Source organism: Megalobrama amblycephala, linkage group LG4 (genome assembly GCF_018812025.1).
Source record: "Megalobrama amblycephala isolate DHTTF-2021 linkage group LG4, ASM1881202v1, whole genome shotgun sequence".
Lineage (NCBI taxonomy): Eukaryota > Metazoa > Chordata > Actinopteri > Cypriniformes > Xenocyprididae > Megalobrama > Megalobrama amblycephala.
This window is the reverse complement of record NC_063047.1, coordinates 3,725,815-3,751,848: the sequence shown is the minus strand read 5'-3', so window position 1 is coordinate 3,751,848 and position 26,034 is coordinate 3,725,815. Positions and strand designations below refer to the sequence as shown.

General features: G+C 34.4%; 2 protein-coding genes across 3 annotated transcripts; one reads left to right on the top strand and one right to left on the bottom strand.

Moving 5' to 3' along the window:
* LOC125266329 (thiosulfate:glutathione sulfurtransferase) lies at positions 1-20,711 on the bottom strand. 2 transcript variants are annotated; one of them, XM_048186879.1, is made up of 4 exons: positions 20,382-20,711; positions 3,318-3,440; positions 3,071-3,233; positions 1-254 (listed from the first exon to the last, which is right to left on the bottom strand). In XM_048186879.1, the coding sequence occupies exons 1-4, from the start codon at positions 20,533-20,535 to the stop codon at positions 200-202; spliced, it is 495 nt and encodes a 164-aa protein (XP_048042836.1). In that variant the 5' UTR covers positions 20,536-20,711; the 3' UTR covers positions 1-199. The 2 variants fall into 2 exon arrangements, with proteins under 2 accessions (XP_048042836.1, XP_048042835.1); XM_048186878.1 differs by lacking the exons at positions 1-254; positions 3,071-3,233; positions 3,318-3,440 and adding exons at positions 9,554-9,807; positions 12,587-12,749; positions 12,834-12,956 and having other exon boundaries at positions 20,382-20,709.
* Positions 20,712-21,422: 711 nt separating this feature from the next.
* cst14b.1 (cystatin 14b, tandem duplicate 1) lies at positions 21,423-24,512 on the top strand. The gene is made up of 3 exons (XM_048186880.1): positions 21,423-21,582; positions 23,842-23,943; positions 24,049-24,512. Exons 1-3 carry the CDS (start codon positions 21,511-21,513, stop codon positions 24,172-24,174), a joined length of 300 nt encoding a protein of 99 aa, XP_048042837.1. The 5' UTR covers positions 21,423-21,510; the 3' UTR covers positions 24,175-24,512.
* Positions 24,513-26,034: the final 1,522 nt, after the last annotated feature.

Below are 26,034 nucleotides of genomic sequence, written 5' to 3'. Positions count from 1 at the left end.
TTTATCATAAATGATGCAATATTTATTGAATCTTTGCAAAATATATAGACACATCTGTGGGATTTTATAAATACTACATTTTTGGTCTGTGCTGTCATTTTAACAGTCAAATGCCATATAAATTCAGTCATATTCTTCTAGGTCCTTCACAGAGCGGAAATAAGCTTCATTCCTCTGTTTGATGCTCGACTCTTTCTGCTCACAGATCCTCCTGCTTAAGCCACTCGTTGAATCCTCCAGCATAATGACGGGCCCTGAGAGACAAACAGACACACTGATGTCTGACTTTTGTTGTTTGTGAGTGAGTGAGGATGAATCAAACAAATTATCATGACTTATCTAGGTTTTTGTGATTACCATATGATAATTTAAATCATAAAAAAATCATTTAATAGCAATATTTATAGAGCTTTTTCTAGCCAGTTAAACAATTTAGAGCAAAGCATAATTGACTATATAGATAATACAATGATTTTATTCATTTCCAGGTCTGACATTTATTTAAATTCCCTGATGAAAGCCAGATTTTCAATGATTAAATGAAGAAAAGCAAACATAAATCATAATTGTTTAAATGCATTATATTCATACAAACATTTCTACATGCAAAAACATGCATCGACATGTCAGCATTTATTTTTCCTTTGCTTTTTCTCTTTGGGATTTTTATCATGAGTGGTATCAGTTATATGACTGTTTTTTCATGCAATATAAAAATTCATAGAGGGAAATTCTCTTAAATTGATCATAATATCATATTTGATATGCACATTTCTAAGGCTTAAATGATCAACATGATCAAAACTTTGCTGAAAAACCTGTTGCACAAACAAAATCCGCTACATCATGCCTTCTGTCGTCTGACTGATAGACTTTTTATATTTTGTTTTTATAAATCAAACATATGAATATATGGAAGAGGATTAGGGCCAAGCAATAATAAAAAAATAAAACCATCTCGAGATTAAAGTTGTTAAATTTCGAGAAAAAACTTGTTAAATTTCGAGAAAAAGGTCGAGATAAAATGTTGAGAATAAACTCATTAAATTACGAGAAAAAAGTCATTAAATTACGAGAACAAATTTGTTAAATTATGAGAAAAATGTTGTTACATTTCGAGAAAAAAGTCGAGATAAAATGTTGACAATAAAGTCATTAAATTATGATAAAAAAAATTTAAATTACGAATTTGTTCTCATAATCTTAATGACTTTATTCTCAACATTTTATTTAGACTTTTTTCTCGAAATTTAACAACTTTAATCTCGAGATGGTTTTATATTTTTATTATTGCTTGGCCCTAATCCTCTTCCGTATGAATAACTTTGATATTGTCAGTAATATTTCAAGATGAACACTTACTGGACTGAAGCAGTTTAGGTTTACTTGATTATCCATACATCATTTTAAAGAAAAAAATCATGTTCAAATCTGAGTATCAAATATGATCATTAGGCATTTGAGGAGCGTTTATTTGTTAATTTCAATCATCAGTGTATTGCATTGCATTATATGTTTTAAAACTACAGAGCTTTGATCTTAAAACTATAAGCATTTACATATCATCTTATTTAGACACATTATTGGCAGATATAGAGTGACGACTGATATTTATATCATTTTATGTAAGTATCTGCTATACTGTTATAAATATCTCATTGATTTACATTACAAGCATCAGAATCTCATTTTACTTTTTGGCCATATAAATATCAGCATCTGCACAAAATTGCATCAATTGTAAAACTGAGGTGTTTTTTCCTCCTTGAGTGTGAGATCCATATTCTCACTATATCAGAGTGTTACAACCCTAAGCTTATGTGTTTTGTTATATCTCTGTTGTTTTGGGAGTGTCTGTGTCTGTCCAGGAACGTCATCTGATTGGCTCCTGCAGGCTGATTGATGCTATGTCCTGATTGGTGCACACTACTTTAAAAAGCACATCATCATTTCCTGTAGAGACATCCTGTTTTTTGAGCAGAGAGAATTGGATTGGAGTGCAGAGTTTGTTTGAGTTAAAGGGTTAGTTCACCCCAAAATGAAAATTATGTCATTAATTATTGTTCACTTAACTTTGTAAGTAGTTTTGTAAATATATTGTCAATATTGAGGATTGGGAAATTAAGGAGTCAGATTCCATTTTGGTTTATTGTGAACTTTTTGATCTCTGTTTTCAGCTAGGAGTTTATGCTTTCAAAGCATGCTTTGTGAAGCTTCGAAACCTGTGTTGAATCAGTGAACATGTATCAAAAACTGTGATTCCAGTGATCTAGGCTTCTTACATCATACTGTTTTGAAATTTCAATGGTTTGCCGCTAGAGGGCGATTGATCTCTGTGAACTCTGTATGGTCTCAAATTATTTTCATAAAATTGTATACATTTAATGGCACATTTGTATAATAAAAAGGAAGAGTTGCATATAAAGGTATCTTGGTTTGATTAACCAAACTCTCCATAAAACAAGCCCTACAAGTCAAAAAAATAACATATTTTAAAGACACTTCATATGTATTGGTATGATGATTACTGAATAGATTACACCTTCAATAAAACATTTGCAATTGTTTTGTAGCCTAAAAAGGTGTTTTTTGTTGTTATTGCATGTTTGAGCTGAGTTTTCGCTGCATTTACACTGTTCTGACCAGCAGGGGTCACCAACGTGTGGCGTTTCGAGCGCTTCAAAACAGTGAATCATTTTGTGAATCAATTGGTTCAATTGATTTAAAGTTTCGAAAAGCTTTGATTCTCCCATCACTAAGGCAGTTAGGTTAGTGTACTGTATTTTCTTTTTGATTAGATTTAGGAAAGAGGGATAACAGCATTTGGCTCTGTCAGCTCCTGAACTTAGATCCCAATTTAAGGCAATAAACTCAATATTGTTTTGCAATTTCACCGTCTATGAAAGCTTTCATGTTGCACTCTTTTCCCTAGATGTGGCTCAACACTGAGCCATAAAAGCCTGATGTATCAAATATGTTACTCGACAAAAAGCATATTTGCAAACTTTTTTTTTTTTTGGTCTAAAAATTCAAAAGATTCAATAAAAGTTAAAAAGGTGTGTGTCCGTACCTTGTGTATCCCAGAGCTCTTGCGGTCTCCAGTGCAGTGAGGCTGCGTATCCCTCTCTGGCAGTACAGCACAAAGTCAGGGTCGTCTCTGTGAGGCTTTGTGACGCCGTAACGCTCTCTGAACTGATCCGGGCTCAGTCTGAGGGCCTGCTCCACATCTCCCACTACATCAACAAAAGTACCGTCACTCATAAAGCCTGTGTGTGTTTGTGCAGAGCTGAACTGAACTGTGTGCAGTGCTGACGTACATGGAATGTTGGTGGCTCCTGGAATAAATCCTGCTTCCAGCTCATCCGGTTCACGTACATCGAAGAGCTGGACGCTTCCAGCAGACATCATGTCCTTCAGCTGCTCGTACGTCACGACGATATCTGAAACACAACGGGGGAGCAGACATAAGTTTCTTCTGTTCACCAAACTTGCATTTATTTTATGAAAAATACAGTAAAAACAGTAATATTATGAAATATTATTGCAATTTATTTTCTATTTGAATATATTTTAAAATGTAATTTATTCCATAAACCAGCATCATTACTCCAGTCTTCAGTGTCACATGATCCTTCAGAAATCATTCTGATATGCTGATTTGCTTAAGAAACATTTCTTATTATTATCAATGTTGAAAACAGTTGTGCTGCTTCATATTTTTGTGGAAACTGTGATACAATTTTCATACAAAGTTCAAAAGAACAGCATTTATTTGAAATGCAAATCTTTTAAAGAGTTACGAAACACCCTGTTTCAGCAGCAGTCGGTTCTCACCACACTTTTGAAAAATGCTACAGAAGTGGGCGTGGTCAAAGGATTAGTTCACCCAAAAATGAAAATTCTGTCATTAATTGCTCACCCTCATGTCGTTCCACACCTTTAAGACTTTCTTTCATCTTTAGAACACAAATGAAGATATTTTTAATAAAATCTGATGGCTCAGTGAGGCCTCCATTGACAGCAAGATAATTCACACTTTCAGATGCCCAGAAATGTATTAACAACATATTTAAAACTGTTCATGTGTCAACCTTAATGTTATGAAGCGACAAGAATACTTTTTGTGTGCCAAAAAAACTAAATAACGACTTTATTCAACAATATCTAGTGATGGGCGATTTCAAAACACTGCTTCGTGAAGCTTTACGAATCTTTTATTTCAAATTAGTGGTTCAGAGCGTGTATCAAACTGCCAAAGTCACGTGATTTCAGTAAACAAGGCTTCGTTACGTCATAAGTGTTTCGAAATTTCAATGGTTTCAACACGCTCCGAACCACTGATTCGAAACAAAAGGTTCGTAAAGCTTCGAAGCTTCGAAGGTTTGGTGCACAAAATGTATTCTCGTTGCTTTATAACATTAAGGTTGAACCACTGTACTCACATGAACTGTTTTAAAAATGTTTTTAGTAGCTTTCTGGGCATTGAGAGTGTTAATTATCTTGTTGTCAATGCAGGCCTCACTGAGCCATCAGATTTAATCAAAAATATCTTAATTTGTGTTTCTAAGATGAACAAAGGTCTTACATTAGGGTGAGTAATTAATGACAGAAATGTCATTTTTGGGTGAACTAACCCTTTAATCTGCAGAGTGGAGGGGGATGAGGGGAGACTGACAACATCTTCTGATTCAGACAGTTTTATTTTGCTCTCATTAAAAGCATCCAAGCTTCCCACAAATGCACGCTGCAAATTACCATTACATGCAACACAATATACACATGGTTTTTGCTATAATTTAATGCACAAATAAATGCACAGCCATTCGCATTTTGTTCTCTGCATCGAATACGAACAACACGCTAATGCATCTTTGATAACTTTTGATCGGTTACACTCACAGTGTGGATGAATCGTGTTTGTGTCAAAGACAGATATATATAAAAGAACTTGTGCGACACAGAAACTCTTACAAAGCAAAAGCAAACACTCTTTTTTGATCCATTAATGCATCTCTCGCTTATTGTATGTGTTCTCACTGTTTGAAGTGCCTGTCAGAGGAAATCAACAAATGCTGTCATGAATTAAGCAACGCGTCTTCTCATAGGATAAGGACACGCAGTCTCATGAATAATTATGAGACACTGATGAGTCATCACCGTACTATAGTACGAGAAAACGTCACATTCTGTGACATTGACACAAGACGAATTTAAACCCAGAAGTTTGAAAATAGTGCAAAAAGGTTTCAAATTAACTAGTTCTTTCCACACTTGTTTGGGAATCACTAGTCTCCACTAGTCTTTATTCACATATTTTGTGCCTTTATAAAAGACATACAGACAGTCAATTAAATCTTAAAATTAGAAAAATGAATGTTATTTTACATTATTATTGTTTTTAAACATTTGGAATGAGTTTTTTTTTTTTTTTGTCTTTATTATTTGAGCATAAAACTATTTTAGTAAAGTGAAGTGAATTTGGTGTTGTTCACATAAACACACTGACACAGGCTCTGAGGGTTTGAAGATTGAGTTTAATATTGAGGAATGAAACAGTTTTCAATAGTTCCTCTATACAGTATGGCAGATCATTGTGTGTGTCTGTTATTAGAGAATACAGACTGTTTTCTTTATGTGGTTAATTATCAAATAAGATCAGAGGGTCACTGGCGGATTTAGGGTGCTGGACTACAGTTACAATCAATTCCCCTCTACCAAAGGGGGGGAGAGCTATTATCGCATGAACGCACTGATCCACACCAACGTAAACCTGAGAGAGAGAGAGAGAGAGAGAGAGAGAAATCCACACAGATTTATAAGTGATCTCTATATATATATTATACTCTGTTCACACTGATAGCGAACTAAACGCATTCAGTTTTTCATGACAGCAAGCACATTTCTGTGAGTTCTGCTACAGTGACCGTTGCTGACTAGATTTGTGTGTCCAGCAGCTCTACAGAGTTAAGAAAAGTTTTCTCTTTTAGGCTACAAATGCAGAGAAACTTTGTACAGTGACTTGATGCATTTCACTTTTCGGAGAGGACGGAAAAAGATCAAAGATACATAAAAATAAAAAACAAAACAAAACAAAACACTCAATTACCTTCACCAGATTTGCTCTGGACCCAATCAGACTCCTAAAGCTTAAAGGAATGTAAGTCTCAAAAGTGGCTCCAGCCTTCTTCTCTATGTCTGACTTCATCTGAATAAACAAATGCACATTTTATATTCAACTATATTATTATTATTTTAATAAGACTGAATGTATTAGTCTCTAGAGAGTCACGTCTATCATTCAGATATCAGAAAACTTATGTAAAAAGTATTGTGACATTAAGTGAAAAGTAAAAGAGTTTTTTAAAAATGACAACAAATAATTTCCCCAACACATTTTACAGCACCAAGATTATTTTACTGTTTTAACAAAAACTTCTTTACATGAGTGATTTTCTGTCTCCTACCTTAAGGCAGATGTCCTCCTTCTCTGGAGTGATAGGCATCTCTGGGGTCCATCTTCCAACACCACACACTCCAAACATTGTGCTGGTGATCAAAGCCTGGATGAAATAAACTGTATCAGTCTGTCCCACAGATTGATTCTGATCCACTATTTATGCTCCCAAAATGCATGACATGAGTCATTATTGGAATTCCATTACATCAAAGGGCTGAATGAATAGATGGAGTTTCACGTTGGGGGTCTTGTGTAATATTCAGTTCCAGTAAAAAACTCTTCCAGTGGATGTAGCTACATGAACATTCATGATATTTCCCCTATTGTGGGCTCGTCCTTAAGACAATGTGCAAACGAATAGAGCTGAAAATATTAATGCGGTTTTATTCATAATAATATTTATAACGTTTCTTTGTCAGCATTGGAAACTCCAACAGCCTTCCTTTGTTTGACAGACACCCCAATTTTATTTTTGACGAGCTGCAGATATTTTAAGGTGCTATATTATCCTCATCCATGTTGAAACAAAACTTTGTTATATATTAATAAATTGTATACATAAAATTATTTTTTATTATCAAGTGTCATGTTTTTTTTTTTTTTGTGTAGTCTTTGTAATAAAGACTATTTAGATCAATACTTGAGCATCAAGCGATATTCAAAAACGGCTGTAGTTTTATTATTTTTCTGATTAACTTTTATTAGATTTTAAACAACAGACAAAATTACAAAAATAAGGACTAATTCTGTCATGTGACACCACATTTATTTGTGTTAAAGCCCTTTTTCTGGACAAAAAAAAAATCTGAGACATTTGAAGTATCTACATAGAATTTATACGCTAAATTTAAACAGAAAAAGATTGTGTTGACATTTGCAAAAATAAATAAAGTAAAAAAATAAGATTGAAAATTGGCATTTCTATCAGCTATATCTGTGAACATTTTGATGTTACAGTTTTTTTTAGCTAAAATAATAATAATAAAATAAATAAATCTTTGGATGGAACTGCAATAGTTCTCATTTTCAAATATAATATGTCAGTGGTTTTTAACCTGTGGGCCACGACCCACTAGGAGTCCTCAGTGATCCTGATGGCATAAAAAAAGTTGGGAACTGCTGCTGTAGGTGAAAGATCTGGACTGCAGGCAGGCCAATTCAGCACCTGTACTCTTCTATGACAAAGCCATGCTGTTGTAATAGTTGCAGTATGTGGTTTTGCATTGTCCTGCTGAAATACACAAGGCCTTCTGGAGGGGAGCATATGTTACACTAAAAGCTTTCTATACCTTTAAGCATTCATAGTGCCTTCCAAAACATGCAAGCTGCCCATTCCGTATGCACTTATGCACCCCCAAACCATCAGATATGCTGGCTTGTGAACTGAACGCTGATAACATGTTGGAAGGTCTCCCTCCTCTTTAGCCCTGAGGACACAGCATTTGTGATTTCCAACAAGAATGTCAAATTTGGACTCATCTGACCATTGAACACTTTTCCACTTTGAAACAATGAGCCTTGGCTGACAGGACACGATGGACCATGTTCACATATGGCTGCCTTTTTGCATGATAGAGCTTTAGTTGGCATCTGCAGATGGCACAGCGGATTGTGTTTACACACAGTGGTTTCTGAAAGTATCCTGGGCCCATTTAGTAATGTCATTGACACAATCATGCTGATAAGTGATTCTGAGGAACACTCGTCAGGTTGGGACATGGTACAAAGGACAGAGTGGGATGAAATGCTGGAAGAATTGTCGCTGGGATGATGCAGTGACTGCTGCACTTTTTACACTCGTAATGATGATTGACATGACTGAATGTTTAGGCTCCTCCCGAACCTATGTTTGTAACTACATTCATTACAAAACTGATAGTTGTGGAGCTCCAGTCATGCTAAAACACATCAGCTACTGTATATAACTTAATAACCTTTTATCATTTTTTTTCTTTTTTTTTTGATTTCTAGGATTTTGGACACATTTTAAATGGGTGGTCAATTAGAAATGCCTGACACACCCTAAACAGAGTTCAGTAATATTGATAAGAGTTTAGAAACGTCAGGAAGCATTAAAGGATCAAGTATGATGTAATAGGAGAGATTTTAATGTTTAATTCATAAGTTAGACTTAAATTAAAAATCCTTATAATGTAAGTGTAATATTTATATTACAATGCCTCCAAACTACCATGCATTGTATTGTTTACACTAAAATTTGGCACTGCAGAACACAGCAAAATCCCCAGAGTTTAATCAGCTATAGTGTTAAAGGGTTAGTTCACCCAAAAATGAAAATTCTGTCATTTATTTCTCACCATCATGCCGTTTCACACCCGTAAGACCTTCGTTAATCTTTGGAACACAAATTAAGATATTTTAGTTGAAATCTGATGCCTCCATAGGGAGCAATGTCACTTCCTCTGTCAAGATCCATAAAGGTACTAAAAACATATTTAAATCAGTTCATGTGAGTACAGTGGCTCAATATTAATATTATAAAGCGACGAGAATACTTTTGGTGCGGCAAAAAAACAAAATAACGACTTATTTAGTGATGACTGATTTCAAAACACTGCTTCAGGAAGATTCGGAGCATAAATTAATCAGTGTATCGAATCATGAATCGGATCGCGGGTCAAACCGCCAAACTGCTGAAATCATGTGACTTTGGTGCTCCGAACTGCAGATTCGACACACAGATTCACAATGCTCCGATGCTTCCTGAAGCAGTGTTTTGAAATCGGTCAAACCTATTGGCACTCTTAAGAAGGTGATGATCAGATCATGTGGGACATTTATTGTCTCAAAAGCTTTGGGTTTTCTTGAAAAAGTGCTGAAATATTTAAGGTGTTTTGTTGATGATCGGGTGTGTGGATAGCTGATATGAAAACTCCAGCTTGTCACTAATTCTCACAACATTTAAAACATATTGTCTTGCACATTTATTTTAAATACTATAATTTAAATAATGATGCATGAATTCAGAGTCTGATTGTCAGTTTCAGTTAGTTGGGAAAACATTCATGTGCGATAAAACATCTTATGTGTGGCTGGGTCGATGGTGACAATCATATGGCATAAAAACAAACAAACTTTATCATAAATGATGCAATATTTATTGAATCTTTGCAAAATATATAGACACATCTGTGGGATTTTATAAATACTACATTTTTGGTCTGTGCTGTCATTTTAACAGTCAAATGCCATATAAATTCAGTCATATTCTTCTAGGTCCTTCACAGAGCGGAAATAAGCTTCATTCCTCTGTTTGATGCTCGACTCTTTCTGCTCACAGATCCTCCTGCTTAAGCCACTCGTTGAATCCTCCAGCATAATGACGGGCCCTGAGAGACAAACAGACACACTGATGTCTGACTTTTGTTGTTTGTGAGTGAGTGAGGATGAATCAAACAAATTATCATGACTTATCTAGGTTTTTGTGATTACCATATGATAATTTAAATCATAAAAAAATCATTTAATAGCAATATTTATAGAGCTTTTTCTAGCCAGTTAAACAATTTAGAGCAAAGCATAATTGACTATATAGATAATACAATGATTTTATTCATTTCCAGGTCTGACATTTATTTAAATTCCCTGATGATTAAATGAAGAAAAGCAAACATAAATCATAATTGTTTAAATGCATTATATTCATACAAACATTTCTACATGCAAAAACATGCATCGACATGTCAGCATTTATTTTTCCTTTGCTTTTTCTCTTTGGGATTTTTATCATGAGTGGTATCAGTTATATGACTGTTTTTTCATGCAATATAAAAATTCATAGAGGGAAATTCTCTTAAATTGATCATAATATCATATTTGATATGCACATTTCTAAGGCTTAAATGATCAACATGATCAAAACTTTGCTGAAAAACCTGTTGCACAAACAAAATCCGCTACATCATGCCTTCTGTCGTCTGACTGATAGACTTTTTATATTTTGTTTTTATAAATCAAACATATGAATATATGGAAGAGGATTAGGGCCAAGCAATAATAAAAAAATAAAACCATCTCGAGATTAAAGTTGTTAAATTTCGAGAAAAAGGTCGAGATAAAATGTTGAGAATAAACTCATTAAATTACGAGAAAAAAGTCATTAAATTACGAGAACAAATTTGTTAAATTATGAGAAAAATGTTGTTACATTTCGAGAAAAAAGTCGAGATAAAATGTTGACAATAAAGTCATTAAATTATGATAAAAAAAATTTAAATTACGAATTTGTTCTCATAATCTTAATGACTTTATTCTCAACATTTTATTTAGACTTTTTTCTCGAAATTTAACAACTTTAATCTCGAGATGGTTTTATATTTTTATTATTGCTTGGCCCTAATCCTCTTCCGTATGAATAACTTTGATATTGTCAGTAATATTTCAAGGTGAACACTTACTGGACTGAAGCAGTTTAGGTTTACTTGATTATCCATACATCATTTTAAAGAAAAAAATCATGTTCAAATCTGAGTATCAAATATGATCATTAGGCATTTGAGGAGCGTTTATTTGTTAATTTCAATCATCAGTGTATTGCATTGCATTATATGTTTTAAAACTACAGAGCTTTGATCTTAAAACTATAAGCATTTACATATCATCTTATTTAGACACATTATTGGCAGATATAGAGTGACGACTGATATTTATATCATTTTATGTAAGTATCTGCTATACTGTTATAAATATCTCATTGATTTACATTACAAGCATCAGAATCTCATTTTACTTTTTGGCCATATAAATATCAGCATCTGCACAAAATTGCATCAATTGTAAAACTGAGGTGTTTTTTCCTCCTTGAGTGTGAGATCCATATTCTCACTATATCAGAGTGTTACAACCCTAAGCTTATGTGTTTTGTTATATCTCTGTTGTTTTGGGAGTGTCTGTGTCTGTCCAGGAACGTCATCTGATTTGGCTCCTGCAGGCTGATTGATGCTATGTCCTGATTGGTGCACACTACTTTAAAAAGCACATCATCATTTCCTGTAGAGACATCCTGTTTTTTGAGCAGAGAGAATTGGATTGGAGTGCAGAGTTTGTTTGAGTTAAAGGGTTAGTTCACCCCAAAATGAAAATTATGTCATTAATTATTGTTCACTTAACTTTGTAAGTAGTTTTGTAAATATATTGTCAATATTGAGGATTGGGAAATTAAGGAGTCAGATTCCATTTTGGTTTATTGTGAACTTTTTGATCTCTGTTTTCAGCTAGGAGTTTATGCTTTCAAAGCATGCTTTGTGAAGCTTCGAAACCTGTGTTGAATCAGTGAACATGTATCAAAAACTGTGATTCCAGTGATCTAGGCTTCTTACATCATACTGTTTTGAAATTTCAATGGTTTGCCGCTAGAGGGCGATTGATCTCTGTGAACTCTGTATGGTCTCAAATTATTTTCATAAAATTGTATACATTTAATGGCACATTTGTATAATAAAAAGGAAGAGTTGCATATAAAGGTCTCTTGGTTTGATTAACCAAACTCTCCATAAAACAAGCCCTACAAGTAAAAAAATAACATATTTTAAAGACACTTCATATGTATTGGTACATGATGATTACTGAATAGATTACACCTTCAATAAAACATTTGCAATTGTTTTGTAGCCTAAAAAGGTGTTTTTTGTTGTTATTGCATGTTTGAGCTGAGTTTTTGCTGCATTTACACTGTTCTGACCAGCAGAGGTCACCAACGTGTGGCGTTTCGAGCGCTTCAAAACAGTGAATCATTATGTGAATCAATTGGTTCAATTGATTCAAAGTTTCGAAAAGCTTTGTTTCTCCCATCACTAAGGCAGTTAGGTTAGTGTACTGTATTTTCTTTTTGATTAGATTTAGGAAAGAGGGATAAGAGCATTTGGCTCTGTCAGCTCCTGAACTTAGATCCCAATTTAAGGCAATAAACTCAATATTGTTTTGCAATTTCACCATCTATGAAAGCTTTCATGTTGCACTCTTTTCCCTAGATGTGGCTCAACACTGAGCCATAAAAGTCTGATGTATCAAATATGTTACTCGACAAAAAGCATATTTGCAAACTTTTTTTTTTTTTTTTTCTAAAAATTCAAAAGATTCAATAAAAGTTAAAAAGGTGTGTGTCCGTACCTTGTGTATCCCAGAGCTCTTGCGGTCTCCAGTGCAGTGAGGCTGCGTATCCCTCTCTGGCAGTACAGCACAAAGTCAGGGTCGTCTCTGTGAGGCTTTGTGACGCCGTAACGCTCTCTGAACTGATCCGGGCTCAGTCTGAGGGCCTGCTCCACGTCTCCCACTACATCAACAAAAGTACCGTCACTTATAAAGTCTGTGTGTGTTTGTGCAGAGCTGAACTGAACTGTGTGCAGTGCTGACGTACATGGAATGTTGGTGGCTCCTGGAATAAATCCTGCTTCCAGCTCATCCGGTTCACGTACATCGAAGAGCTGGACGCTTCCAGCAGACATCATGTCCTTCAGCTGCTCGTACGTCACAACGATATCTGAAACACAACGGGGGAGCAGACATAAGTTTCTTCTGTTCACCAAACTTGCATTTATTTTATGAAAAATACAGTAAAAACAGTAATATTATGAAATATTATTGCAATTTATTTTCTATTTGAATATATTTTAAAATGTAATTTATTCCATAAACCAGCATTATTACTCCAGTCTTCAGTGTCACATGATCCTTCAGAAATCATTCTGATATGCTGATTTGCTTAAGAAACATTTCTTATTATTATCAATGTTGAAAACAGTTGTGCTGCTTCATATTTTTGTGGAAACTGTGATACAATTTTCATACAAAGTTCAAAAGAACAGCATTTATTTGAAATGCAAATCTTTTAAAGAGTTACAAAACACCCTGTTTCTGCAGCAGTCGGTTCTCACCACACTTTTGAAAAAAATGCTACAGAAGTGGGCACGGTCAAAGGATTAGTTCACCCAAAAATGAAAATTCTGTCATTAATTACTCACCCTCATGTCGTTTCCACACCCGTAAGACTTTCTTTCATCTTTAGAACACAAATGAAGATATTTTTAATAAAATCTGATGGCTCAGTGAGGCCTGCATTGACAGCAAGATAATTAACACTTTCAGATGCCCAGAATTGTATTTAAAACATATTTAAAGCAGTTCATGTGACTACAGTGATTCAAATGTAATGTTATGAAGTGACAAGAATACTTTTTGTGCGCCAAAAAAACAATATCTAGTGATGGGCGATTTCAAAACACTGCTTCATAAGGCTTTATGAATCTTTTGTTTCGAAATCAGTGGTTCGGAGCGCGTATCAAACTGCCAAAGTCACGTGATTTCAGTAAACGAGGCTTCTTTACGTCATAAGTGTTTCGAAATTTTAATGGTTCACCACTGGGGGGCATGACTTTGGCAGTTTGATACACACTCCGAACCACTGATTCAAAACAATAGATTCGTAAAAGCTTTGAAGCTTCATGAAGATATTGTTGAATAAAGTGGTTATTTTGTTTTTTTTTTTTTTTGGTGCACAAAAACTATTCTTGTCTCTTCATAATATTAAGGTTGAACCACTGCAGTCACATGAACTGTTTTAAATATGTTTTTAGTAGCTTTCTGGGCATTGAAAGTGTTATTTATCTTGCTAGCAATGGAGGCCTCACTGAGCCTTCGGATTTCATCAAAAATACCTTAATTTGTGTTTCTAAGATGAACAAAGGTATTACGGGTGTGGAACGACATTAGGGTGAGTAATTAATGACAGAAATGTCATTTTTGGGTGAACTAGCCCTTTAATCTGCAGAGGGAGATGAGGGAGACTGACAACACAGCAATGGCTTCTGATTCAGACAGTTTTATTTTGCTCTCATTAAAAGCATCAAAGCTTCCCACAAATGCACGCTGCAAATTACCATTACATCCAACATAATATGGTTTTTGCTATAATTTAATGCACAAATAAACACACAGACATTCGCATTTTGTTCTCTGCATTGAATACATATATGAACAACACGCTAATGCATCTTTGATAAATTTTGCGACTTATTTTGCATCGTTTAAAGAGCCGTAAAGACTGGTTACACTCACAGTGTGGATGAATCACGTTTGTGTCGAAGACGGAGATATTGAAAAGAACTTGTGTGACACAGAAACTCTTAATGGATCAAATCTTTTTTGATCCATTAATGCATCTCTCACTTAATGTATGCGATCTCACTGTTTGAAGTGCCTGTCAGAGGAAATCAACGAATGCTGTCATGAATTAAGCAACGCGTCTTCTCATAGGATAAGGACATGCAGTCTCATGAATAATTATGAGACACTGATCAGTCATCACCGTACAATAGTACGAGAAAACGTCACATTCTGTGACATTGACACAAGATGAATTTAAACCCGGAAGTTTGAAAAATAGTGCAAAAAGTTTTCAAATTAACTAGTTTTCTCCTACATTCAAAGCTAACGGATGGCAACACTGACTTCTATGCTGTTCAACACACATAACTCTGTTAAAATCTCAGAAAATTTGGTTTAGGGTTTCATGACTCTTTAAACATTATAAATGTCTTTTTAACTTTAGATCAATTTAATGCTTTCTTGCTGAATAAAAGTAGTAGAACAAAGTATCTTGCTGACCACAAAACTTTTGAACAGCAGTGTATGTTGCATGTTGCATCTAAACACTTTATTTAGGTTATTCCTAAACTTGATTCTAGTGATGATGGTTGTGATGCAGGCCATAGTGGGTGTAAATATGTCCTTAATGTCCTAGGGAAAAAAAGAAAATTCAGATATTTTACAGGGAAACCATTAAAGAGAAAGGATATGTATATATGAAAATGCCAATAACAGGGTTGGGCCACCTATAAAAATTGTAATCTTAAAATTTACTTTATATATTTTTATTATATTTAAATTAATATTTTGTGACTCTCCCCAGTCTTCAAACAGCCAATTCTTAAATTCCTTATTGTGACCTCGCTCTGACCCTGATAAGTGTGTAGACTCATGGGAATCTAGATTCCCACCCACAATAAATGCTGATTCAGCAACTTCAATCCAAAATCTTCCCATGTGTCACAGTAATTCATCAAACTAAACAAATATACTCCCTGTGGGAAACAGACTTGTTAGGTTGGTTTTTCCTACTCATTTGGTTTCACCTAAAACATAAATGTAGCATATTAATAGGATAATTATTATGAAAATCACAAACCTGTCAAGAAACGTCTGGATCAAAATTTCCAGACAATTTACTCACCCCCATGTCATCCAAGATGTTCATGTCTTTCTTTCTTCAGTCGAAAAGAAATGAAGGTTTTTGATGAAAACATTCCAGGATTATTCTCCTTATAGTGGACTTCAATGGACTCCAAACGGTTGAAGGTCAAAATTAGTTTCAGTGCAGCTTCAAAGAGCTTTTAACGATACCAGACGAGGAATAAGGGTCTTATCTAGAAAAACGATCGCTCATTTTCGGAAAAAAAAAAATACAAATGTATATGCTTTATAAACACAAACGATCACCTTGCAAGTGCTTCCGCTTTCCGTATTTTTCAAAAAGCTTACGCTGTATGTCCTACACCTTCCCTATTCAACTTACGGAAAAAACAGAACTGGCACCATGTTCGTTCCGTAAGTTTAACCGTTTGGGGCCAACTGAAATCCACTATAAGGAGAATAGAATTTCTTTTCGATGACATAGGGGTGAGTAGTGTTGTCACGGTACCAAAATTCCAGTAGTCGGTACCGATACCATGAAACTTTTACGGTTCTCGGTACCAATTTCGGTACCACAGCAAAATATATTGGAACTATTTTACTATTTTATATAGCCTATTTTAAAAAAACATTAAATATGATTTGGAGTGTGTATGTTTGTGTGTATATATAGGCTACCTCAATTAAATAACTTTTGAAAAAGAAAAAAAAAAATGCTCAAACATCCATTGTGTACTGTTGAAAAAAACAGCATATGCTGGTAAGGTAGGTTTTGAAGCTGTATGCTGGTCAAATGCTGGTCCTAAACTGCTGGTCCTGGCTGGTCCTGACCAGCATAAACCAGCTCAAACCAGCATACCAGCTTCAAAACCTACCTTACCAGCATATGCTCGTTTTTTCAACAGGGGTAACAGACGTGCGTGTTTATTTTAGCTATTCCGTCAGTGAAACAACACACTACAGCCTGTAAAACTATGAAATAAATATCGGTAAATAATGGTAACCTAAAAAAATAAGAAAGTTAAATATTATTTCAAAAAACATTCGTTATTTATTTCCACAAAAAGACGCGTCATAGCCAAAGTCCCGTTATTACTTTGATATAGACTGCTTTGCGCTTTGAGAGGGATGTGGGACACGAGCAGGAAAGAGACCATTTCTCTTTAATAATACTTTCGTTATCTCCTGATGTTACAAACAACTGACACTTGTTGTAAAAGGTCTGAAGAGCGAGTTTTATCCTCCGCAGGGGCAAGACATTCAGGCTATGTTGGATTTAGCGCTGCCAGAGAAAACGAAAGTAAAAATCACCGGCTGTGTGAAACGCGATATATACAAATAAACTTGACGCGCCTTATAAAGTCTAATAACGAGCACAAACTGCGTTAAAGAGAAATTGACGTGCAAGCAAAAAGATTTCTGTCCTACGATGTTTTTTCTAGAATGCGAATAGCCTAATAGGCCTAAATGCGAACGAAAGAAACGTTTATAATCCCCTGCGTGAGTGAAGATTTGGGAAAAGAAACAGATGTTCAGTGGAATAACTAATGGGATATTGTTAAATTCTCTGACAATCAGGTGACCAGATCACGATTCGGAAAACAGAATACGAAGCTTAAATGTATGGACTCACGCACCTCTCTCATTCGGCATTAACCAAAATGTTTCCATGGCTGCGATGTCACATTTAATTGCTAACCTATTATTTCTTCTGTAAACAAAGCTTTGTGCTTCACTCGTGTCATATTCACGTAAATACTGCCGACAGCCCTATCAGTGGGTACCGAATATACCCGGATTCTCGGTACTACCGGTACTACAGAAATGCTGGTATCGTCACATTTTCAAAATTTCAGTACCGACTTGGTACCGAAGTACCGGTACTTTTGACAACACTAGGGGTGAGTAAATTATCATATTTTTATTTGAAAGTGGACTAATCTTTAAGAACATTTTAGGATTGTATTATTTTTTACACATTATTTTCATGATAATTAAACATTTAATTAAATGCATTAAATGCATTTTTTTAATTGCCATGTTACTCCTTGCATATATTGCAAGGTCTGTGGTGAACATAAGCTCATGACACTTTCACGTTTTATTCTATGACACACAGTACTAATTTTTTTTTCCTCCTATTTCTTGTTTGATTAACATCAATGACAGACAGCATGTTTATTAGGTTTCTGTTACTTTGAGAGTGAAGCGCAGATCCAATATAGTGGTTCACATGATTCAACATACTGTGTTTACGAGGACACTCACATTTTTACATAATTTTGTGTGTTTATAAGCCATGAGCAGTTTGACAGGCGACTTTATGTAAGTGTGCGATCTGGGAATACCGTCTCTCACAGAGTGCGCGAGTTCTGTATGGATTTAAATGGCAAGTTGTGCAAATGATAAACTTTAGTAACGAAGCAACTCTGGCCCGATTGGGCAAGGGACAGTTCTGACCCGAAACACGAGTGATGGTCCTGTATCGCAGCGCGCTGCTTGCTTGTATAGACGCAATGTGATTATGTGAAGCCATTTTGAAAGAGAGAGAATCACTTGTCGCTATTTGTGAAATTACGTCTCACAGAGAGAATTACTGATCACATTACTGCTCTGATAATCTGTGTGGATTCATTTCCTCATTCAGCCCACAAGCTATAATCAATAAATGTTTTATATGAAAATAATGCACACCCGAGGTGGTAATGCAGCCACAATGCGAGTGGTTACACACCACTAAAGCCTAAAGTATAGTTCACTTTTTACATGTACGTGAGGGTCAGCATACAGTGCACGTTACGCGAATTTCCTCAACAGAAGAGTAATGCGCCACCGAATTTTTGTAACCGTGCATACTTGTACACTCAGGTCGCACATGCGCATTAAATTGTTTTTTGCAGCAGCAGCAGCAATTAGTTTATCCACAAGGTGGCAACCTTGTCCAGGGGCGTCAATTCACAAGGTAGTCAAAGAAAAACTGCATAAACAGAACAGGCCACAACACATGCAAGCTACAGCGACAATGTGCGAAGAGGTTAGAAAGTACCCTCATTTGTACAACTCTAGCATTAAAGAATACAAAGATGTTTACATGGGTTGTAACTCGTGGCGAGAGATTGTTCAAAACTGCACATGCGTCGAACGCCTGTGTACGCATAGGAGTCGAATAAAGTATACTTTCCAAGGCTGTGTTCAACTGTGCGCATACACTAGCAGACGTGTAAAAAAACGAAGTATGGGCTTAATTCAATGGCCCATCATTAATTATTTCTTCCATAGAAAAGTGCATGAACTTTAAAGTTCAGGACCCTCCTAAAGAAACATATGAATTCCAAACCGCCAAAAACCTGGTAACGCAGCTATCTGGAATTCTGGATAATAATGCTGAATGATTTAATAATTGCATATACAGATAACTATGGAAGCCCATTTCTGCCACTTAAAGGTACAATATGTAATAATTCTGTCCGCTAGAGGTCGCTAGAAGCCTATTCAAAACAAAGGCGTAGTTTGATGATGCCAAGTTTTAGAGTGGAATCTTGGAACATGTGGTCTCCATCTCAACAGATGGTGCAAAAGAATAGGAATTGGAGTCGGGAAGAACTCGTTCACGAATTAGCCACTGGAGCGATTGTGCAACACACACCTCACAGCGGGACTTTTATTATGACACAGTCGCCGGCGATGCTTCTGCTTTTCCGGTCATGAGTATGAGGTAACGCAGCTCTGTATATCATATTAGATACATTTGAGTGTGTTGAAAATGATGTTATAACATTACTCTGTGCGTTCGCTCGGCGGCTGCTGTGAGACACTGTTACACACTGCAGTAAGATAGATCGATTTTACAATATCATATTAAATGCTGGATGGCTTGTGTTGATAAATGACATGCAATTAATTTTAAAATGTATTGTATGATGGAGAAAATTATGTATTACTGTTAATAAAAATAAAGCTGCATCTGATTATGCTATGTTAGCTACTTCACAAAATAGTGTTTTTCTCTGAGGCATGGTACTCGCAAAAAAATCAAGAAAATTTATTTAAACAATAAGATTAAACGTGTTGAGCTATATAACAATAATTCGTTTTCTGTCTATAAATATATCAAAACAGTTGTTCCCTTGTCTATTAAAATGTGTAATATATTAAAGCGTCTTGGTGTTTCCATGGTTTCTACAAAATAAAATGGAAACCGAATGTAACGCGGGTATGATGCAATTGACAGGCGATTCCTCACACGTCCCGGAGCCTTGGTTAAAATTGCAATTTTCTCACGATTTACAAATAGTTGCAAACATTTGGGATATTCTAAGTACTCAAGTGAACAAAATATATAACATTGGCCTAGTGGTTTTTGGAAATGATGTCATCAAGTCACAATTATGGGATAAAAAGTAATTGGAAAGTCAATTATTATAACTTTTTGTCATAGTTTCTACTTTTTATGTCATAATTATGATTAACCAAAGCATGACTTTTTTCTTATTTGTGGCAGATCGGACATGTTATAGCAGAGACTGTTCATCACATGATGCAACATTAAAGATTTATTGACCCATGTTGAGTCACTGACCCTACGTGCAAACTTGCATGCTTACAGTGCGTGATGTAATCACAAAATGATTTTGTTTTGATTAGTGAATTAATTGTAAAACAAATGATTAAAACATTCTCAGACAATTATACTCAAATACAGAAATAACTACTTTACCTGTGTTTAGAGGTTGATTGTTAGATGTTTTAGTCCATTTATCGCAGTTTTCAGCTCCGTTATCACATTGTTCTGTACTGTGTGCCGAGACAGACAGAAGCAGGAGCGCAACTAGAGCGCGCACACCTGAACTCACGCGCATTAGTGTATTCATGTCTATCTTGTCTAAGAGAAGATACTTTTATGTATAGATTGAATGAAGTCTAAAAAGCGCAGCTATGACAGATCTAAAGCAGCGAATTGGATTGACTATGTATCGTCATATGACTGAGGCGATTACGGATCTGAACGGCCACTGATAGTGGGAAACATGACGCATGGGGAAAACTCCTCCAGGTGGCGCTCAGTGGCTCAAAAGCCGTTTGCTCTGTTGATGCTTTTATATATGTGGGCGTTTTATGATTTACTGGAGATGTTTCACTATAATCGTTTAAACCTATTAGTTCAAATGAGCAATATCTGATGTAAACATGAAACTTGTTTCCAATCATTACTTTGAAAGTAATTAAATAGCAAATCCTTATGTAGTAATCACAATCGACTGTGGTTGGTCCATTCTGAAAAGCGCTGAGAAGAGCAACACTTACCACGTGACTCGTCGTTTCTTTTTCTACTTCTACAATGATTTTGACAATATTTTGCTCTCTAATATTGGCGCTAAGTAATTTTAATAGCTGTTAAACTTAAATTTACAGTGTCTCATTACAAATGTAATAGTTGTTTTTTTACACCATTGGACTTGACCAATCAGAGCAAACGCCCGGGCTACTAAGTCCCGCCTCCGCCTCGTTTTTGTGCTCGGATTAAACTAAAAAGGAAATAGGTAAGGACCATGAGATATCCGATGTTATGATCCATAAATCTATTTAACATTAAAAAACGAGCCATATTAACTTTATATTTGATTTATGTATATATCATATTACTGTTTTATCCTCATTTTATAAAATAGTTTTTTTAGCCCTCCCCCCGCCTCTTCTGAGCACATGGTACATTCTGGCGATGGCTCATAGTCATATGATCTAGTCTAGACAGCATAAATACTGTAGCAGTGTCACTTCTCTGAGCTGTCTAAAAACACTTGTGTTTGTTTTTACATCTCGACACTGATCAGCGGCACATTATTGCAATGGCGACAAAGGTTGGAGGACCATCCGAGGTGAAGCAAGCTACTGCAGAGGTGCAGATGATCTGTGATGAGGTGAGACACTGGAGCTCTGGCTTTTGTTTTGATGCTGCAAGTCAGCTGATATGGGGATGCACGTGATGTGTATTTTTTTTTTAGTTATTATTATTAGATATTTATTAGTATTAAGAAGTGTACATTATTATGCTATATGTCAATAAAAATAAATAAATAAAATTATATCAAAAGTACAGGGAGAGAGAGAAGTTACCTTAATATTTCATTTATTTAATTTCATTATATTTTATTAAGCATCTGGTGCTCTTCTTCAGTCATTTTTGACCTAAAATTTTATTTATTTATTTATTGGTAAAGGTTTTGGCACTTGCTTTGTGAACACAAAATAAAATCCTGGACATGATTCGAAAAAGTTAAATGGTCCTGAAAAAAATAGTCACACTTGTACTCCTCATGGTCAAAAAAATTAAAATTCCATTGGAAATGAATGAGAAATCTTTGGTACTGTACCCAAACAAAATCTTACTAAATGCTCATATTTTAAGATATCAAGCTCAAAATTTGAAACAACTTGTTTAGATTTATGGCTTTGATTTTTCTCTCAGTTTTAGAGCAAAACGTGTTTTGGAAAGTATATATCTCATATAAAAATTGAAAATAGTATTTTTGTGCAGTTTATTTTTAGTTTTTAGTTTTAGTTTAGAGCTTTATTTATCCCCAAGGGACAATTAATTTAGATTCTCATGTTGCTTCACATATATAACACATATACATTAAAAATACACAAAATACATTATAAATAAATAAAAATCAGCCAAATTTATTACATACTTGTGCTTCAGACACAAAAGTAAATGTATAACGATTTGTAGAACATCTAATTGTCCTTAAACGTCACCCCAAGGGCATCAACTCAAAGTCCAAATGCAACAGATTGTGTGCTATCTCCTATCATTTTGCGTGCCATCCTTAATACTTGCTGTTCGTAGTAATATGTAAGACTTCCTAAAGGAGCTCCCATGATTTTTGAACACATTAACAATACCTTGCAAACCGTAATGAAAACCAACAGATAAAAGAAAAAGACAAAATACTTTCAACAAAGGAATTGTAAAATGACCTGAGAATACCACTCTGTACATGTGATACATTACACAAAATAAACATAAAATTTGTAAAAAAAATTATACTTTTTTCACTTCAGCAATAATATGCCAAGTGTTATCTTTAAAAAGAGGCCGAACTGAAGTCTGTGCTTCAAAGCATTCAAGATTTATGACAGTTTATGTTGGAAATGTCATTTTCAGGTGTATGCTCAAAAAGTGAATAAATGGATTATAACTACTGCAAAAATATAATTTAGTGTCATAAGATCACCTAAAAATAAAAAATATTAAATTTAAAAAATATATGTATTGAACTAAAATGTAGTACATTCATTTGCATGGCGGTTTTTGAAATTTTTAATTTACTTACATTGTGTGATGTATTATGGAAGAATGTATTACTTCCCAGAATGCTCTAATTTTATAGTCTTCAAAAATCCAATAATTTAACTCTTGATTTTGATATCCAGTGACAATAGTGCAAAGGTTTTTTTGTCACAGTCTAGATGAATGAGAATCTCTATATTCCCACCAAAGCACAATAAATGTTGATTCAGCACCTAAATGTATCACTAATCCTCACAGAAAGTACAGAAAGTCCTGATTTGAGATGGGTGTGTCACAGTAATTCATCATATACTCTGTCTGTAAGAAGATTTCTCAGTTGTGTTTACTACTTTTTTTAAAATAAATGTAGCATAAGTATATATAATAATGTAAGAGTGAATATCACAAGCATGTCAAGAGCATGTCTGGATCAAAAAATAAATTATATTTTTATAAAAATGAAGTGACAATAGTGCAAAGTTAACAAAAATTAATGTATTACTTACTATATGTCATAGTTTAGATTCATGAGAATCTCTATATTCTCACCAAAGCACAATAAATGCTGATTGATCATCTGAATGAATCACTAATCCTCACAAGTACAGAAGGTCCAGATTTGAGACGGGTGTGTCACAGTAATTCATCAAACTAAGTAAATCACATTTCTGTGTGAAAGAGGCTTTTTCAGTTGGTTATTTACTATTATATTTATTTTATTATTATTTTAATAAATGTAGCATAACAATATATTAATGTAACAGTGAATATCAAGAGTATGTCTGTATCAAAAGAGAAAAAAAATAAACATAAGCACATTTTTGAACCTGATTTAGATGAACCACATTTGTATTAAACATGAAATCTGCATGTTTTGCTTCAGATCAAGCATTGTGCAGAAGAGAAGGCTGGAAGGAAGTTTGTCGTTTTCACTGCCAGATCTTACATCACACAGGTTGTGGCCGGGACCAACTATTTTATCAAGGTAAACTTGAAGAGCAGCATATGAGCTTGCCATGTTACAACCTGCATATTGTGTTATTGATACCTGCTGAAAGTGTAGCAAAACGTGTCGTATCGTCCTCTTCAGGTGGATGTAGGGGGTGATTTCGTTCATCTGAGGGTTCACAAGCCACTCCCTCACACTGGAGAAAAACTACAGCTGCACGGGATTCAGATCTCAAAATGTCAACAGGATCCTATTGTATGCTTTTAAACACACTGACCGAGCAGTGCATCTTCTCTATCAGTGTCTCATTCCCTCTCTTAAATACATGCACACAGACTACAGTTCCATACTGTATATAGAACAGGTTAAAGTATGTGATGTACTCAACTCATGCTGTTGCACAACTTTTATTCAATTGTACACCATTAAGATGAACCAAATACTGTGCCTACTGTATGTAGATGAGTTTTATATGGTCTTTGTTCACTTTTGTATTGTGGTGAAACAATTGCACATGAAAATGAATCATCACTCCAAATCTGTTTTATAAAAGAAGATGCTACTTCTAAAATAAAGGGAAATAAATTTCATATTTCAAATGGCAAGTCTTTGTTTCATTTACACCCTCCAAAAGAATGTACCATTAATAATAACATCACCAGCATACAGTATAATTACATTAACTAACTGTGGTTATTATTGCTAAACTCAGAAATCTGATAACACAGTTACATCAACAAAATATTTAAATGTTAGATGAAGAAAAAATTATTATAAATTCAGGTTAGGCTATATTATAGGTTGTATTTTATATATAATACCTGTTTGATTTAAGATAAGATAAATTTGTACAGAGAGAGAAATCACAAAATTTAGTTAAGTTACCTTAATATTTCATTTATTTAATTTCATTATATTTTATTAAGCATCTGGTGCTCTTCTTCAGTCATTTTTGACCTAAAATTTTATTTATTTATTTATTGGTAAAGGTTTTGGCACTTGCTTTGTGAACACAAAATAAAATCCTGGACATGATTCGAAAAAGTTAAATGGTCCTGAAAAAAATAGTCACACTTGTACTCCTCGTGGTCAAAAAAATTAAAATTCCATTGGAAATGAATGAGAAATCTTTGGTACTGTACCCAAACAAAATCTTACTAAATGCTCATATTTTAAGATATCAAGCTCAAAATTTGAAACACAGCTTGTTTAGATTTATGGCTTTGATTTTTCTCTCAGTTTTAGAGCAAAACGTGTTTTGGAAAGTATATATCTCATATAAAAATTGAAAATAGTATTTTTGTGCAGTTTATTTTTAGTGGTTAGTTTTAGTTTAGAGCTTTATTTATCCCCAAGGGGCAATTAATTTAGAGTCTCTTGTTGCTTGATGCTACTTCTAAAATAAAGGGAAATAAATTTCATATTTCAAATGGCAAGTCTTTGTTTATTTACACCCTCCAAAAGAATATACCACCAGTAATAATAACATCACCAGAATACAGTATAATTACATTAACTGGTATTATTATTGCTAAACTCAGAAATATATTAATACACTAACCTGATAACATGGTTACATCAACAAAAATTTAAATGTTAGATGAAGAAAAAATTATTATAAATTCAGGTTAGGCTATATTATAGGTTGTATTTTATATATAATACCTGTTTGATTTAAGATAAGATATAAATTTGAACAAAATATAGTTACTGTATTATCATAACATCTAAATCTGGACAGTTGTATTTGCAGTTTATGTAAGTTTCTTTAGATTTTGAAAATCACGCTTGAATCTCTTAACCAATCACAACACATTGATTCAGTCAACCAATCAGAGCACATTGTGCTTTTCAGAAGGAGGGGCTTCATACACTCAAAAAATAAATTGTTGAATGAACATGATTTAATCGTAGCACCCGTTATGCATCTAATCAAATCCAGTATATTTTATATGAACACAATATACATTTGTAGTTTAAACATGATTTTAATATGTCAATGCAACTAGTTGAATCAAAATAAATTGTTTAAATAAAGTGAACAGCATCAAAAATCATAGAGACAGGAACTAAATAGAGTGTTACTGACAGACTGGGAAGAGAGGAGCTGCAACAATGTAGAATATG